At 38.0% G+C, this 14,843-nt stretch overlaps 1 protein-coding gene across 1 annotated transcript; it reads left to right on the top strand.

Annotated features, from left to right (window-relative positions):
* The first annotated feature begins 8,491 nt into the window (after window positions 1-8,491).
* On the top strand, window positions 8,492-14,148 carry LOC306881815 (angiopoietin-related protein 4-like). The gene is made up of 7 exons (XM_079436100.1): window positions 8,492-9,210; window positions 9,858-9,968; window positions 10,063-10,153; window positions 11,986-12,099; window positions 12,277-12,372; window positions 12,687-12,965; window positions 13,055-14,148. The coding sequence occupies exons 1-7, from the start codon at window positions 8,704-8,706 to the stop codon at window positions 13,237-13,239; spliced, it is 1,383 nt and encodes a 460-aa protein (XP_079292226.1). The 5' UTR covers window positions 8,492-8,703; the 3' UTR covers window positions 13,240-14,148.
* Window positions 14,149-14,843: the final 695 nt, after the last annotated feature.

Here is a 14,843-nt window from a genome sequence, read left to right as displayed (position 1 = left end):
TATCGAGCTGTCAAACTGTGTGATCCTGTTATAGGCTCTGAACACATTTGCAGATGTTCAGGTCAGGGACTTTTTGTCCACCCCCTGGTGTCTTATAAAATGAAACACTTGTGTGTGGGACTCTGGAGCATCTGCTCACTGTCTTCCCCTTTTACCTTCAATGCCGCAACATATTTGAATATAAATCCCAACAGCTCATATCTTGTAGTTAATTTAACATAGTTTTCATTTCAAAAGTCTCTTTAGTAATTAGTAAATGGAACACATGCTTTTTCCCCCTAATTTTTTATTTTTTTCACTTTGAATTGTGAGTATTGGGTTTATCCATGACATGTACAAACTAAGGGTGAATCAAATACAAGCCTTTGCTAGTATTTGCACAAAGGCAATAGCTGTTTAAGGTAGACAAATGTACTAGGCCATTCTAACCTAATTTGGAGATTTAAGACACTATAGGATTATTTTGGCCCTGCAGTGTTTGCTAACATTTATATTTGACATTTCACGTACTGTTTAAAAACAAGGCCTGTTCACTTGTTACTCTTACAAAATCATTAAAAAGCTTAAAAGAATGTTCATCTCATAATCTAATACAAATAAATCTTGTGAGTCTACTTATTAGATACTTTGAAATATCTCCATGTTCAATAAATGAATGTGTTTCTGTGTTTTTGAAAACCATGAACTGTAGTCTTAATAAAACAAGTTGAAATCCCCCTTACTCAGCTAAACTAGTTCATTGCCCAATGATTGTTGCCCTAAAGGAGTAAAGTCATACCACTCGAACAAAATACATCAAAGTTTGCATTAATCTTCCGCCAACATCTGAAAAGAGGAACTGGGAGGAAATGGAAATAATTTTCTTGTAAATTTACATATTGACTGATCTGATATGAAGGTGTCTTCACAGCAAATACGTGCATGGCATAACATACATGTTTACCCGGAGAAAAACTCCCCCCCATATTGATGCCCCTGAGATCTCATCTTTCTCTCAGGGGAGAAAAACATGGGTTACTGTCGGACAGACTCACCAGGGTTTGTGATCTGCAGTAAACACCCTCATGGTGCACAATGAAGAAATAATACAGGAGAAAATTAAACAACTGATACTGAATTATTCAGTGCTTTTATCATATTGACAGATGAAGGCCAAAATCTTTTGCAGTGTGTTACTTTTAACAATTAAATTGGCTTATGTTTTAGTTCCTTTTTGTGCTTCTTTTAAATGAACGTGCATTGTTAATGTGAGAATCGACCCTGACCTGTTACATCATAGACGTGTAACCTTTGTTCAATGTAAGTAGGGCAGCTGTGCCTCCACATCCGTTAAATAACATCACTGTGCCACTGGAGCGTTGAGTTTCCCTTGGGTCAGTGAACAGAGAGGTTTGACCCTTCTCCGTTTCCTTTGTGCTGACAAGGCGTACATTTTAACGGTGCAGTACTACAGGAAACCACAGTGATTTACTGCTGCCAGCTCTGTGACTGACCCTTGTTTATGATGTTCATTTTGAGTGGCGAAGGCCCCAAGGACAGTTTTAATCATTTTCACAGAGCACAGAGGTTACTGCAGGACAATGATCCTTTGACCTCGGCAAAAGTGCACAAATATTTGAGCAAAAAAAACATCAATCCCTAGACTTCTAAATCTAATTAAAGTACACTGGCCCCAACTGTCCACAAAAATATTAAGCAGCACAACTATTTTAAACATTGATAATAATCAGAAATGTTAATCAGAAATCATGTGACACTGAAGACTGGAGTAATGATGCTGACAATTCAGCTTTGCAGCATGGGAATTAATTACATGTTAAAATTATTCTAAATATTTTCATAATATTTGACAATATTGCTGTTATTTTTTTAAATAATATTTCAAAATATTACTGTTTTACTGTATTTTTGATCAGATAAATGCAGCCTCACTGACAGATGTATTCAAAAACAAGAAAAAAAATCGTATCAACCCCAAACCTTTGAACAGTAGTGCACATCTTCTTCAAAATATTTGTAAATATCTTATTATTGTAATGTTTTCACTATAACGAGGAACCAAATGCACTGCTCTTTAGTTGTAGTTCTTTTTTTGTTTCAAGACGACACCAGTATGTTTTTCACCAAGCTAAGAAGCTATAGAAGCTATAGAAGTGAAACGAGGCAAGGTTCAAGGGCACTTGATGTTATGTTCTGATGTTATGGTGAGCATGCTAAGGTTGAGAACTACAAATCACAAACAAGCGTGATTAGACAATACATGGCCTTACAAAAACGAAAATGCGTAATGCTGGTTTTATCTGGGAAAACAAGTCTGCTATCTAGATTTTACCGTTACTGCTTTAGGTCACTCAGAGTTTATAACTTTAGGCACAACTCTACCCTATATGCATTAAAAATATGAGTGATAATGTAATAATAATTAAGTGCTGCAGTTATGTAACAGTGTCTGCACATGTATAATGGGATGCCATATATCTCTGTGTGTCAGTCACATGCACTTTTGTTATTTGACTCATGAGCTTTCCTGCACACTCTGCAGTCTTTGTTTTGTTCTCAAGAACAGGTTACTAGACACCATAAGGAACATGACTGGAATCAAAGACCACAGTATTTCAATAACTGGGGGTCATATTAGACAAAGCAGACAGCATGAACTCATGCATGAATCAAATGTCACTCTTGGCCTATTTTTTTTATTTACAGCATGGAGTTTCTTAAAAAAGGCATCAATAAAAGTGATTTTGAAAGGAAAAGTTCTTGCTTACAGTAATGGAACAGTTGCCGGAATGTACATACGTGAATATCCATCATACATGTACTTTATTATGTTTTAGACAACAGTTAGTTGCCATATTCTGTGTATAGCTCCACTTTCATTCAATAGATTCGTTTCAAAACACTGATTGACTTTGAAATGAAACAATATTGTAACTGTATCTGTGTCTTCATTTTAAGAGCTGCATCCTTAGCCCCTGTGAAGGTTGAACTAAGTGTTGTTTAAACTAAGTGTTGTATTTCTTATATAAGGTTCCTCTTGTCGCCTAGCAAGTACGACAGCTGCAATTTATGATTAAGTTTACAGTTTGAAGGTATCTTGAAAATGGGACATTCTTTGTTGCAACGCTGTGACACAGCGAGGAGGCAGTCCCTGAATTGGGACACAACTTTTGGCTGTTTTTGTGAGAATCATTAACTGATTCACTGATTTATTCATTAACAAAACTCCACTACTCAGACGTGATGGTTTATTAGTCTGCTTTGGATTTGTTTGGAACTATTTTGGTTGGTGGTGCAAAAGTAAATAAAGTACGTGCTATAAAGAAAATATAGATATAGAAACATAGCATCTTCAATGAAGAACTAGAAGACATTAGATGTCACATTGGACTAAAGCTTCTTTGGTGCTCTGAAAAAGGCACCAACATGCGAGGTAGATTTTCTGTACATCCCATCTAGTTCCCACAGAGTTAAACATCTTTCCACTTCTGGAATATGTATAGACATGTGGCATATTATCTTTGCAGATCATGGAAAAATGCACTGTCTACACGCTCCCAGTTTTCCATTTGTTTTGCCTCTTGTCTATGACTCCTTAGGGGATGAAAGGTTAACAATTCCCTAATGTTGCTTATTTTTAAAAGTCACAGGGGGTTGCCTATAGCAGATGTTCTGAAAGTTAAATAGGTCCTGACTAGAAAGTGTTTTATAAAATGTTGAACTCCAGTCAAACTTCAGGAATGCTACACGATGGGCTGCAATCTGATTCTAGAGCTGACAAGACATCCAGGGGTGAATATGCACGAAAATTACATTCTTTACAGATACATAAAGCATATATTCATTAATCTGGCAAGTTCAACATTGGCTCATTGCAGATGAAAAAGCAAATGATTTATGTGACAATTAACGCAATATGTGTGTCCCCCTTTACTCAGAAGCATTAAGTGTTGCACTAACAATGACTGGTTGAAACTGGTTCTATGAACACCCAACTCCTCAAAAGAAAATCTTGTATGTGTCACAGAAAATTAAAAAGGCCTATGGTTTATAATTTTAAAGAGAGAGAGAGAAGTGAAACTTGTGTATAAAAATATTCTTGCATATGTATATAGACTAAATGTTTGGGGCGAGCGAATGAACATAAGCTACAATAAAACCCAACTGTGCATCACATTCAATAGAAAAAAAGAGAAAGATTAAATGCATCTTAATGTTTTAGATTATGATAGACTTTCAGTTTTGGCAGTCAGCATATGACCGTTTTGCCCACAGTGCCAGTATATTGTTGTTCAAAATAAATTAAAAAATGTATAAATTAAAAAAAAAGATGTGTTGTATTGTCTAAAATCAATATTATGGTCCTGTGCCTAAACTTGCATGGATCAGTATCAGTAAATACAGCTGAAAACTGTTTACTGATGCATAAGCGACAGGCAAAGTATGTGCATCCTGTGCTTTCCCAGTCTCAAGAGTTTAACAGATTCAGCGATGCACCATGCATACTTCAGTGTGAATGAGAATACAAGACTGCATTTTAAGCATTTTATGTTTGTTTCTCATCTTTGCAGGATCTGAATGAATGCTCGACAAAATAGCTGCATAACTGAAAGGGCACAGGGAATATCAGATGCCCGCAAGAGTTCAGAACGTGGATAAGCGACAGCTGCGGCATCTTGTCATATCGGAGTGTCATATTAAACCAACCCGATGGTGCCAAGCTGCTGTCCACTGCTGATTAATCAGAGTCTGCAGCTGTTGATTAAGACACAACATTATATACAGTCACTCCATATTTGAAATTTACAAAATCATATGAAATATCCAAAATATCCCGTTTAAATGTTTAGATGATCCTCTTTAAAAGGGGTATGTAAACTTATGATCAGAACTGTATTTTTTTAAATCTAATGTTAACTGATGATATTAAACATTTCATTGGATTTTACTAAATTATATTTCTTATGGAATCTAGAGAAGTATATTACTTTAATTTCATGATAATGGCTTCTGGGTGACTATATTGTTGCACAGTTGTGTTGTGAAAGAATTTTACACATTTTTTTGTTTGTTTGTTGTTGTTTTTTTGTCTGCAAAATGCCTGTGGATAAATATTAATTTATAGGCCTAGAAATGACACTCTAGAGAACTATTATATAGCACTGTATATACAGTGGAGTCCAAAAGAAAACAATCTGGATTTAAAATTTGTGAATGGTAAATAATCAACGTTTTAGATTTAGAATCTGATCATCAGGTTTAACACAAACTTAAGTTCTGCTGTCATAAAAAATTCTATAAAAAGTTTATTCTTTCTAAATAATTACAATAAAGAAATAAATTAAATTGTCTTATACCTTTAGACTCCACTATATGTAAGACTTACAAATGCATGCATCCAACTGTGTATCTGAGTTTGTTATATAAGCAAAACGAGTATGAAACAACACAAAAGCTCCATAAAGAGATACAGATGCGTACAGAAAGCACGTCAGAGAAAATATTCACTGCAGGCCATTTTAACTCTATAGGTGTTCAAACCAGACAGGAAATGTGTTACTTCCAGTGGTTCTCAATTGTTTGAATGAGGCGATGATGAAGGCCATGTGCCGATCTGCAGGATTTGGGCTGAGGGACTCTATATTTGACCACAAGGAGGCGGAAGAACGTTCTCTGGACGGCCCCAAAACGCTCTCCTTTCAAGCACGTACATTGCTGAATACATGCCCAGATGTGGTTTAGTGTCCACCCAGAACAAACTGTTCTGGAGTACTTGAGTTCTGCTCTGAGAACCGCTCTCATATATTCAGTTATTCTAAACATCTTCATAATATTTCACAATATTGCTGTTTTTACTGTATTTTTGTTCAAATAAATGCAGCCTTGGTGAGCATAAGCGACAGGCTCATATGCCAGTATTCATTGTAAATATGAGCTGTGAATAACACACAGAAGAATTTCCTGTATACAGTCCTCTGAATAAAAAAAGCAATACAGGTTGTATTAAACCTGAGTAACAGATACGGTTTATAAATAGGCAGCCACTTTTATGATGCAATCACCCAGAGATATCTTCTAACTGAAAGTGGAATGTAGATATAAAAATACTGTACTTTACAGCCCAGCATCACTTAGGGGAAATCAAAATGCAAAAGGAGAATAAAATTCAATATGTTCATCATGTGACAGCTAACAAGAGCATGTTTATGTGTTGTCTACTAAAGAACTCAGCAATGCTTTTTCTAACTACTGGTTACTAAAACATAATTGTATTATAACTTCCTCAAGAGAAGTTCAGCACTTTTTTTCCCCATTTCGACAGTGACTCTGTCAACATTTCCTCAGACATTTATAGCGTATGCACCTATAGTGCCTCTTTCACATAAATCTTCTGTGATGCAGATGTTGCGCATTTAGAATGTGGGTAAAAGGTTGTCCCGCTGGTATAGTGACACCATATTAGTGTCAAAAAATGCAGCTTTTCCTTTGGTTCCGGCAGCGTGATTCGGGCGGATGACTAACTGCTGCCATCAGTGTTTCTGGGAAACTCGTAGTCAGGGCAGATACTGAATATCCCCTGTCATTCAAATGCTAATGATCCTCTTCAGCATCTGAAAAGACTTCGGCTGTAGGAGAGATGCATATACGCACTGTCTCGCAGATGATGCTTACATTAAAATCCCATGCCTAATGTTCTGACCTGTTAAAGCTGTAAGTCATTTGTTCATCAGTAACTACTTTTAAGATATCATTCTCGTTTTTTTTTTGGCTAAGCAGCTCAACATGCAGCCAAATTATCAGTGTCAAAACAATGACATGTTTTGTGATTCAATTAAAGTGATCCACCAAAAGGCGTTCATGCTATTATGGGACCAGCTGAAACAATTGAATAAGTGTTTGTTTTATTGTAAGCAAACACACCCTGAGAGTTGGTTTACAAGGACTGGAATGAGAAAATGCTTTGTCGATGAAGTGAAGTGTTTTTCTAGCTGCTTCACATTACAGATTATACAAGTATTTAAAGGCGTTAAATTATTACGATGACATTTCTGCAGTTTTGAGTAAAGCCAAAGTCATTCAATACTGTTCAAAAGTTTGCGGTCAGTAAAAGTTTTTAATATTTTTGAAAGAAGTCTTTTATGCTCAATATGGCTGCATTTATCTGATCAAAAATACAGTGACAATAGTAATATTGTGAAATATTATTACACTTTCAAATAACGGATTTCTATTTCAGTATATTTTCAGATGTAATGTATTATTGTAATAGCAAAGTTCAGCAGTCATTACTCCAGTCATCAGTGTCATGTGATCCTTCAACAATCATTCTAATATACTGATTTATGTTAATATTTTTGTGGAAACCTTTATAATTTTTGATAAATAAGAAAGTTCAAGAGAACAGCATTTATTTCAAATAGATTTTTTTGTAACAACTTCTTTACTGTCACGTTTGATCAATGTAATGCATTTTTGATGAATAAAAGTATTAATTACTTTCAAAAACATCTTACTGACTCTAAACATTTGAAGGATAGTGTACATAGTCATTCATATACGTCAGCTCCATTAAACATATAATTTCAGACGTGACTAACATCACAATCAATCAAGTCCTGGCTTCTGCTCCACTTCTGATTACCCTTTCAAATCCTGTTTTGACCATGTCTGCAAAGTACACTGTAACAACAAGCAAATCTCTCTCTGAAAACCTGAAAAGCTCTCAAAAGCTGAAAGGTAAACTCTGTAACACTTGTACTTTGATATCACCCCCTGGAATAAACACCTAGTCCTTTGTATCATGAGACAAAACAGCTAAAAACACAGGAGAATTGCTTTTCTATGGGAGAGACAAACTCTCAGGCATCACCTAAAGAGGTATGTGAATGCTGGCTTTCTGCGAGTGTGAACTTTCCCCTAATTCTCACACTGCTCTGTGCTCACAGTAGAACAGACCACCTCAGACCACAGCGTTCAGCTGCGGCACGTTCACCTCGTCTCTCCACACAAAGCCTCTTCCGCAATAATGACTTCAAACTGGGAAAACCCCGGTGTCCATTCACAACAATTCCACTACATTCTCTCTCTAAGCTACATAATTTATATATGTAGTTTTCTATGTAATGTATATTTCATAAATGTCCACTATTTGGACATTAAACAGGGCAGGATGCACCAAACTGAAATCATTCACATTTGATTTGGGTGATTCAATATGACCTTTACAACAATAGTCTCAGTAGGACTGTTTGTGGGAATTAGTGTAATAAAAATGTTAATATAAATATAATTAGTCAATGAAACCACTGACTATAAGTCAATATAAGTCCACGTACAAACATTAGAGTCAAATAAATTGCTCAATATTCATTGCTGTTGTAGACCAACACTCAATTTTCGTTAAATCTTGAAAAAAAATTTAAATGAGGAAGTTTTCTGGTTTCAACCGAGTCCATTCTTACATCATGGTCCACATTCGAAGCAAATATATGGTTAAGGGGGAGGACGTTGAAACCTGAGCAGACTCACACACTCCCTCCAGATGGCCAACCAATCAGAACAGGCTAGATGGTTCAGAAAGGGTATAAAAACAAGCTAGCCTTTCAACCGCATGAGCCTGTGCTCTTGAGAATACTGCCACGGCTAACCGGTCTCTACTACAAGTTAGAATAACCAGACAACCACAGACACAAAACAAGCAAGATGAAGGTACCACTGGCAAATCTGCTGTGCATCACAGTCTTGGCGAGCTCCGGGACGAGCTTCCCGCTGGAAAGGAGAGGAGCTGCAACTGGAAAGGAGAAGAGAGTTCAGTATGCAGCATGGGATGATGTTAATGTGCTAGCACATGGGTTGCTGCAGCTGGGTCAGGGTCTTAAAGAGCATGTGGACAAGACCAAAGGCCAGGTGAGAGACATCACCATCAAGATGAAGGTCTTCAATGTCACCATATCTGAGCTTGGCAAGCTGACACAATGGCTTCAAGAAGACAGCAAGGCGTTGAAAGCAAAAGCCCAGAGTCTGGAGGAACGTGAGAGCCTGGTCCTAAACGTGTCCATGGATCTGCGGGAGAAGACAGAAGAGCTGCTCAGAGACAGGAAGAAGGACCACGAGAGGATGAATAAGCTGGAAGAAAAAGTAGATGGCTTGATGCAAGGGGAGGGTTTGGAAGCTGCCAACGGCAACTACAGCGATGCCCGAACCATTCAGGTAGGTGAAAAACCTAATTTCAAGGCTAAAAGAAAGTGAAGCATATTGTCAAGGATTTCAACCTTAGGCTAACAACATATCTGCCTGAAATGTATTTTAATGTTTGTTTGTGCATTCGCATATATTTGTTAAAATCATATTCTAAATAGTTCAATTAACTAATCAAGAATTATTTGGATAGATTAATGTGGTTTTAAAAAAACAACAACTTGCATTTCCAATAGAGCACACAAGCCACTCATGTGGGCGTGAACACCGCTTCATCATGACATGAACTCAAGAGCCGTGTAGTACGTGCAGGCCAGGGTAGCAGCTGTTCAGACAAAGAATGTGACAGCCTATAGCCTCCAGGAAAGTTTGAAGTGTGTTTACCTTCGCCCCTTGATACATGTCTCAGCAACAAACAAGCTTAACAGAACCTCAAATATTACATACGCAGACGTAGGCTATATTTTTTCGCCAGTTCATGTTGCTGTTTCATAACGAAGTACAGGGGGGGAAAAAGCTGTGTACAAGACCGGTTATACTGGAAAATAGGAACTTAATTGTCAACAACACCATGATTTTCGTAGCGGTTTGCTGAGGTTTGGAAAAGGCCATGTTTTGAGTTTGAATAAAGACTGACCGCAAACTATTTGTGATTTCAGTGGATGCTGGAGGCGCAAAATAAGCGCATTGATGATCTAGTCGAGCGTATCAAGCAACAGCAAGAAAAACTGGATAAACAAAATGTTCGCATTCGGACCCTCCAAAACCAGGTAAGAATACTACTATATAAAATATAACAATGAAGTAGTGTGGTATCAATATATTAAATCTATGACTGCAAACTGACCCATAATATTAATGTAGATTCATATGAAAAGCGAGCGGTCTTCTCTCAAACGGAAGGAGGATGATGTTCATCAGAACGCGAGCTCTGAGCAGCGAGATTCACCTGTTGGTAAGTCTGTTCATCATTATGCTGTTACACCTTTATAATTAAAAACCAAAATGTATCCTTTTATTTTTATTTTTTACATATGCTGAAAATGTGTTTCAGTAAACACAAAAGTTACTTAGTGTAAAATCTAATATGCTGACGAAAATAAGTCGAATTGTTCTATTAACATATGATTCAGCTTTACACAGATAATTCAAACACGCACACAATAATATAATTGCATCTAAAAAACATACACGAGGAGGTTTTGCTCTTTATCAAAAACATGCTGAGACTTGTGCCACTTGTTTTGCTCCTTTAGTGATGTTATGTGCTGCATAATGTTGATGGAACATGTCCAGTTAGGGAAAAGATCTTGAAAACATGGGAAATGTCTTCATTTCAAACATTTAACTATGAGATTTTTAGAAGTATTTTAATACTGTGTAAGAGCTGGAAATGCAAACTCCATTTCGAAGCAATGGCTACTTCTAAGTAGGTGAAAGTTGAACCTATTAGAAACACATGGGCCAGAGCAGTCATCCAAATGAACACAATAAAGCCTCTCATGGCCAGTTCTGACATCAGTGGGATCCAAAGAATGCGTTTAAAAAAACAGTTTCCCTGGATGCCTTCCAATTGTGTGAGAGTTCATCAGTCTTGGACTGTTAACTCAGGGTCACAAGCATGCAGAGATTTGTTTCAAATCTGGCCAAGAGCAAAGGGAGGGCTTATTTTTTCACATATAGTATATCCTGTACCTTAGATTAGATTTCCTGGCCCTAATCCACTGAAAACCATGTACAGAGTGCATATTTTTGGACCATGAACTTTATACAGATTTTCCCTGTCGTGTGGAGATCACTCCAAAAAACGCGTCATTTCTCTCAGAAAACGTGTAACCTTTACCCTAGATCTGTCAGAGCCAGACTATCCCCCTCAGACCCCCCTCCCCCCACCCTCTACTCATCCACCCAGACCACCCCTTTTTTTGTAGTCAATGAGAAGTGTGCCAGACTAAAGAAGACCACTTCACTTAAAACCATATGCTTTGATCCTTTTAAATCTGTTGCATTATTTGTTTTTTTAAAGAACACACACACACACACACATACAGATAGATGGATAGATGTTTAACCAATTTAAATTTAATTTATTTTATTGTCAGTTAATGTAGAGCATCCAATTTTTTCAAAGCTTGTTTTTTTTTTTTTGGCATCTGACTCTCATCTCACACAGTCCCTTGAGGGCCTGTGCAGTTGCTCCTCAAATAGCAGCAGCAGCAGCCTCGGCATTCCCGGATCACTCACTGCCCATGCATTGTGATGTCAGTAGAGGGGTGCTGTGCACGTGAAGCAGGCGTGGAGGGCTGTACTAAAGGGGGCAGGGGGAAGGAATGCTTGTAGCTCTACTGAGGGAAGTCTCTGCTTGGGAACTGGGGGAAAGGTCATGTTTACACCCTCAATTGTTTCAGCCAGGTCAGAATTCGCATGTGAAACTGCCTTTGTTTGGCAGATGTTTGCCACACTTGTCTGCGAAACATATGTCACACTGAATGCTCTTTTGGACCAGTATGAGATTTGTTTAATAACAACATGTCGGATGACTTAGACTATTGCCCTGGAGTTCAAAACAAACTCCATGTTTGCTTTTGGGTTCCCGCGTGGCACGTTTAAGGTTCTATGTTTGAGATAAGGTTTAGTTCACCATTAAACAATGTGATAAACTTTTACCCTAGACGTGTGAGCAATTTCCTTTTAGTGCCAACTTTAAAATCCCTGTTTGGATACAGGCTTGGGTAAAGGTCATTTGCAGACATGTGAAAATTTTTGTGGTGTTTTGGTGTCTTCCAGCTATGGCTTCTGACTGTCATGAGTTGTTCCTGAGGGGTGAGACCACAAGCGGGCTGTACACCATCCAGCCAACTGAATCTGAGCCTTTTGAGGTCTTCTGCGAAATGACACCTGGTAAGTGGCGCAAACTTTCTGCCCCTTTTATTTGTCCATATCTCACATGCCTTCTTAAAAGAGCATCTTTGGCTTCTTTGTTCATAAACCACACCGGAATTTGTCTCCCCATCCCCAAATCATCTTTCAGAACAGCTTGTAATCCTCTTTTTTTTTTTTTTGTGCGTGTATCCACAGAAGGAGGATGGACAGTCATCCAGAGACGCCAAGATGGATCTGTTGACTTCGATCAACTTTGGCAGGCATATCAGACTGGCTTTGGGAGCCTAAATGGTAAGAATCCAATATGAACTGACTTTGATTTGCATGTGACAAACAGACTCTAAGCAAATAGCTACATCTGTCAGTATACTTTGATTAAGGTGTAGAGATTTACCCACTAATAAGGGTTGTAGAGAGTGGCAGATTAAGGATAGAGGATCAGATCAATCCTGGTTGGAGAGGAAACCTTGTCAAATCCTGTATCCCTAATGTCCTTAAATGATTTAATTGCAGAGTGACTAAATCTCCTGACCTATTCCTAGACCAGAGTACACAGTCTCTCTTAATATATCATAATAAATATCCCTCTTAAATGTCACTTTCAGGCGAGTTCTGGCTCGGCCTGGAGAAGATCCATTCTGTGTCCAAGGGTGGCAACTACATCCTCAAGGTGCAGTTCTCTGACTGGCGGGATGAAGTTCAGACAATTAACTACCCTTTCCGTCTGAACGACGAGGAGAGCAACTATTCCTTGCGCATTCTGGGGAGTCCCGTCGGGAATCTGGAGAGCTCTCTGTCCGCTGAAACATCTGGAGTGCCCTTCTCCACCCGCGACAAAGACAATGACCAGAAGAATGACCTCAACTGTGCCAAACAGCTATCAGGTAAAATCATGATGCCATAGGCCATAAAAGAGGTTTTTCTATGTGGGTGATGTTGTGGATCTAATTGGTTTCTATTTTTGGATTTCCAGGTGGTTGGTGGTTTAGCAATTGCGGTCGCTCAAACCTGAACGGAAGGTATTTTGTTACTCCTGCACCAAAGCAAAGGCACCAGAGAAAGCAAGGAGTGTTTTGGAAGACCTGGCGCGGCCGCTACTACCCGCTGAAAACCACCACCATGATGATTGCACCCACCGAGATCGAGAATAAGTCATAGAGGACCTCTGCTGAGATATTAACCAATGATATTGGTGGAGAAACCACCATTCGTAACCTGCCAAAATAACGTGTTGGTGCCGAAAAGGTCTAAAGCTCTATTAGGAGTGTCTTTGTTAGAACAGACAAAGACTGAATCATGACACTCAAATCCCAGTCTGCACAAAAATAGGCTCGTTTATTTAGAACTAAATGTGCCTGGAGCTCTGCAAGCAGCAGCATGTTTTAGATGGTGCAGGCCACTGTAAGGATCTGCTACATGTTTAGACAAATCTGGCAGGGTGACGTCAAAAGACCTTATGGTTAAGCACCATTGCAAGCACTTTCCAAAGCTAAAAAAGCTTGGGGAAGAAATGAACCTTGCCACTAAAATACGGACCAAATAAGCTATATAAGCTTGAGCCAGTACTTTTGAGAATACTTATTGTAAAGGCATCGTTTATCTTAAGGAATTATCCACAGATATGCATTAGTAGATCTGCAGTACATTGAAAGTTCATTGCCTGTCAATTCATTTCAAGTATCTAAATGTGGAAGTTATTTTCTGGTATGCACATACTGTTTTTCAAAAGCTTAAATGATCTGAGACCACTTGTGTATTTTCCTGTTTTGAAATCAAATGAGGAGTTCCTGTGGAGATTCATTTTCTCAGTCACATTGACTGCCTTTATGTCTATAGCTGTCACTGCCATGTAAATAACCGAAATATACTTTCTTTGTAGACTTACCGCTGTATCCTTGACAACTTTAAAAGGTCATGTTCTGATTTTCATATTTAATTGTTGTACAAAAATCATGTATTTCTTTATCTTTTTGCTTATTTATGTTTTCCAAAAAGTAAAGCATTTTGCTATTGTTTTTATAAAAGATGTTTGGTCTTGAAGAGACCAATAAAGACTGATTTTATTTAAAAAACTGTCAGTGTCACTGAAGTTCTTGCATTAACCAGAAACGTAATGCAACGTGAATGAGCTTGCTTAGATCAATATTAAGTGTCAAGCAGACATATGCAGCTTTCAGACCTGAGGGGTAAGTGCATCTACATGCTCATGAGACGGCAGGTGATGCTGGAATGTCCTGACAGTGCTCAAGCTTGCTCTGTACCCTAGAGACAAGAAACATGATCGCTAATATAATCGAGCAGATGGCTGCAAAAATATGTATTAGCCATGCATACAGTTGAACTGCTATTACTTCTATTATTAAGTCAAAAACAATTGAAGACATTTTTTTTTTAGCCTGAATTAAAGTAAAAATGACTATGTCCTTGAATGTTCCCAAAGGAGTGGTGCCATATGGTCTTAACCACACGTGAACCTTACTTAACGGAAATCGGCTTATTCTTCTGACTTGACGAAGTAACTAAAGTTGCATTGGCTTCCGAGTGTCACACTCAATGTTTCACACCTGAGAGAAATTCTTAACGTGCCAAATCGTCACTAATGTGCTTTCAGTTACTTACCTCCAGATGAGTTTAGTGTATTTAACAGTCAAAAGCTTTTACGGTTTAAGAGATAAGCAACTGTCTAATCAGAGTTATCTTTTCAGCTGTGAAAAGATATTGTGTAGACAAATAGAAACAAACTGAAATATGTTCCGGGTCTA

This window comes from Barbus barbus (genome assembly GCF_936440315.1).
Source record: "Barbus barbus genome assembly, chromosome: 15".
NCBI lineage: Eukaryota > Metazoa > Chordata > Actinopteri > Cypriniformes > Cyprinidae > Barbus > Barbus barbus.
The sequence above is the reverse complement of the archived record's forward strand: the minus strand, read 5'-3'. Positions and strand labels throughout refer to the sequence as shown.

Bases quoted from the DNA above. Each gene is read 5' to 3' on its own strand.
- LOC306881815 (XM_079436100.1), top strand. From the start codon at position 8,704: ATGAAGGTACCACTGGCAAATCTGCTGTGCATCACAGTCTTGGCGAGC. The intron at 10,154-11,985 runs GTAAGTCTGTTC...GGTGTCTTCCAG, and splicing joins GCAGCGAGATTCACCTGTTG to CTATGGCTTCTGACTGTCAT. The intron at 12,373-12,686 runs GTAAGAATCCAA...TGTCACTTTCAG, and splicing joins TGGCTTTGGGAGCCTAAATG to GCGAGTTCTGGCTCGGCCTG.